This window comes from Notothenia coriiceps, unplaced genomic scaffold (assembly GCF_000735185.1).
Source record: "Notothenia coriiceps isolate Sejong01 unplaced genomic scaffold, NC01 NC01_scaffold00036068, whole genome shotgun sequence".
NCBI classification, from domain to species: Eukaryota; Metazoa; Chordata; class Actinopteri; order Perciformes; family Nototheniidae; genus Notothenia; species Notothenia coriiceps.
In genome coordinates this window covers 1-3931 of record NW_011368769.1, presented here as the reverse complement: position 1 = coordinate 3931, position 3931 = coordinate 1, and the positions used below count along the sequence as shown (strand labels likewise).

Below are 3931 nucleotides of genomic sequence, written 5' to 3'. Positions count from 1 at the left end.
CAGCCCCATTGTTCATTTGCCGGTTGGCCATGTGAGTATGGTTGTGTCTAAATAAATGATCGCTGTTAAATGCTGCGTGTTTGCTGTGTTTTATTTTATGTTGCGGGTCTCCCCACGAGCCTCTACCACTAGTAGAGGGCGGGTCGTAACAATGTATATAAACAAATTAAGTTAGTGTGCAATACAAAGAACAAGTAAATAAGGAAGTTTTATAAAAACTAGGGCTGTCAAGTTAACAGCGTTAATAACGCGTTAACGCAGAAAAAAATGTACGCGATTAACGCATGTGTATATTTTTTACCTTCGGCCGCACTGTAGTTTCAGAGCGCATCGAGTTTAAAATACCATCTACAAGCTGATGCTGACAGCCCCGCTCCTGCCGCCCGCTTGCGGCAGAACACACTTCCACGCTCATCGGGAGGACCGGGAGGGTGAGAGGGGAGAGAGAGCGCACACACCTTACGTGTATTGTTGTTGTTAGCATCTGGTGCTAGCTAGCTGCGCTAACGGATATAAGGAGTTGTTTCAATGAAAACAGAGGAGCGACATTTCGCCGACAACTGCCCCGAGCACTTGACTTTATGCAGGTAGCCAGACAGTGGGACATTGTACGAAAAGTCAGCACACTCAGCACGGATAGTGTGCGCAACATGATTGCAGCGTCCAGGCAGCTCCGGTTCGAGCATATGCCTTGAGTTGCACATAGCTCCAACGATCCATCAGTGTCTCTCCACACACACACACACACACACACACACACACACACACACACACACACACACACACACACACACACACACACACACACACACACACACACACACACACACACTTTGTATTGTATGAGAGAGGTTCCAGGTTGAAGTGAGGCGAATATTTTTGATGTTCAGAGGTTGTTGTGTTTAATATTCATGAGAATATTTGTCATTGTTCAAATGATAATAAACAAACATTTGCATAAAACATATTTGTCCACTCATATGTTGATAAGAGTATTAAAAACTTGAAAAACATCCCTCGAAGGTACATTTAGAACAGATACAAAATGTGCGATTAATGTGCGATTAATCGTGATTAACTATGGACAATCATGCGATTAATCACGATTACATATTTTAATCGACTGACAGCCCTAATATAAACACATTAAGCTAAAGTACAATATAATACTAAGATATGATTATAAACTTACATTTTTTGTCAATGTCCACACTGTTCTACAACATACAGTATATATTACATTACAAATAATTTGTGTAAGTAATATAATATTTCAATATAAGTAATATAGCAGCAGTATGTTGCATACATTATTTTTATTGACATTAATAATCCAATAATGTGTTTTGATTCAAAGCAGCCAGGAGAACATTAGCAGGTAAAATGAGAAAAGCATTGATGCAAAAAGTAGAAAGTGAACCTTGACACACAACCACGCACGTGCGCGCGCGCACACACACACACACACACACACACACACACACACACACACACACGTGAAATTAAGCTTTGGTGTAATAGATGGTTAGATTAGTTAAATCCCTGAGACGCTCTGAGGATCAGTGAGGTGCTTCATACCACAGCTATATCTGGGGGTTTCAACACACACATATTCACACAAACACACATTACCTGCAAAAGGCACTTAATCATTCATTTGTGCTGTTCATATTTGTGTAAAAGTATTAAAGCTTTTACACGTGTAGTTTGATGCCGATGGGTTCTTCTGAACTGAATCCCTCTCAAAATGAGTTATTTTATCAACAGATGCAGGAGTGAGTGTGTTGGGATTCATAACGTGTTATCTACCATTTCATTTTGATGCTTAGGAATACACAGGAGAAGATGGTACAACACAGACAATAACTCATGAAATGTTTTTTATTATCAAAACAGAGAACCGAGGAAAGTTATTTCACATCTAATGATGATCCGGGAAATGGAAAAATGTTATCTCTCTCAAACACACATGAAAGTATGGGGGGGGGGGAATGACACACATTTAGACAACATTGTAAGCTATTAAAGCAAAGTGATGCTTGAAACTATGTATGCATAAAGATTGGTACAGTAAATATGAAGAAAACAGCAAAGAAGAAATAGAATAGAAGAAATAGAGAAATAGGATGGTGGACTCAATGGAGGCATTTGAACAAATTCATAAGGGAAAAAGAAAGCTTATACAGGTAATAGTGGAGGGAAATTTGGGATTTTAGCCTTTGCAGACCATTTACATGCACACAAATCTACAAACACACTACAGGAAAGGAACAACTCCGAATGCATAATAAGGCCTCTTTAAAGAAATTCTGATGAGAAAGAAAGTAGTAATGATTACAGATTTAAAAAGCACAATTTGATACAGAGCATAAATGTATCATTCAGAAATATGAATACGAACATTTAAACACAATTCTCCAATAATACAGACATTTTTTGAGCTTTCCTGTTGGCTCTCTTTAAGCCATGTGTCTGCTTGAAGGTTGGCAATGAAAGCAGCGCAATGAATAGTGCAAGAATAATCATGCTCTTTTATTGTGGTATATTTCCTGTTTGCACTGGATGTTTGGTTATGCCATACTGTACTGCAGGGCTAGGGTTAGGCCCAGGCCCATTCCTATTTTAGGCCCATTCAAGTTGATATGAGGAGAAGCACTGTCTCCTCTCCACTGTTTCACAATGACTGGCTGTCCATTAGTTTACCATTCAAGGATATATTGTTTTCGTAAAGTAAATGGGATATCATAAAAAAAGACATAACATAAATAATGGTAAACGTCTCGAGGGCTATGGCAAGTATGATCAGAATGCATTTAGGGAACCTTTCAGAACAGGCACATTTAGTAGATAATAGACAACCTGAGACCTTGGTGTTATAACACTGTATCTGCAGACATAAGGTCACACTGTCATCAAAATACAAAGTAGATCAGAATCAGATAGTGAACATGATCTTGTTCGCACAGCAAGTTTTTTTAAATGCTTCAAACTCTTTGAGCAAAACGCTTTCATTAAATTATACTACTACTACAAATCATGATAAGATCCTTATGATGATTCAGTGTGTGACAAAGTCTGTATTATAGAGTTCACAGTAGTTTACTAAGCATTGGATGGATGGATTTATGGATGTATGGATGGATAGAAGGATAGATGGAGATAGATAGATAGATGGCTTTACCTGGTATACTGTGTCTTCTGGAGGCCATGGTCTGTTCTGGTCCGGAGATATCTTTCGTTTTTCCATATGGTCCGTCATCTACAAAAAAACAGAGACAAACAGAAAAGCTTTAGAGGTACTGATGCACTTCTTTAATTTATCTGACTGGGGACAACAGCTGGAAATTAGCCATGTCGGCTAAAGCTGCTCCATTTACTGTTTTTGTGACAGTTCATCGATGGGGACTGTCCACGACACTATAAATAAATAAATAAACTAAACTAAATCTCAGACTGGCAGGGGAGGACTGGGACACAAATTCAGCCGGGACGTTCAGGCGCGTGCGGACCACCCTTGTAGCCTACAGATACATTATACCTCTATGCTCATCATGGGCGGTGCCAGAGATTTTCTTTTGGGGGTGCTGTGGGGTAGCTAGACGTTTCATAGAGGGTGCTCAAACATGTGGGGTTTCCCATTAATGTACCGGTCGCTACAGTTGAATTTTCTACTGCAACAATCCCCAAGCATATACACAGTGTATCCGCAACTGTTACAATGAAGGCTCGATAGTCAGCTCACAGCATATAGGCAGGGGTAAAGTGCTATTTTTTATGAGTGGGGGGTGGACTTAACCTCCTCCTTGGGGTTCCAGGTGGATGCTCCCCCGGGAAGATTTTGTTTTAAATATTGAAGTTAAAAGCATCAATCTGGTGCACTTTGAGAGCAACATGGAGAGATCTATGGATACATCTCTCAACACATTACATT

At 39.6% G+C, this 3931-nt stretch overlaps 1 protein-coding gene across 1 annotated transcript in view; it reads right to left on the bottom strand.

The window, feature by feature from the left end:
- LOC104963363 (glutamate receptor-interacting protein 2-like) overlaps positions 1-3259 on the bottom strand; it is a gene marked incomplete at its 5' end in the record, with an annotated part of 14927 nt that extends 11668 nt beyond the window's left edge. Inside the window, one exon of the mRNA XM_010791940.1 lies at positions 3182-3259. Coding sequence (XP_010790242.1) covers positions 3182-3259 — 78 coding nt within the window. The remainder of the gene's footprint in view (positions 1-3181) is intronic.
- Positions 3260-3931: the final 672 nt, after the last annotated feature.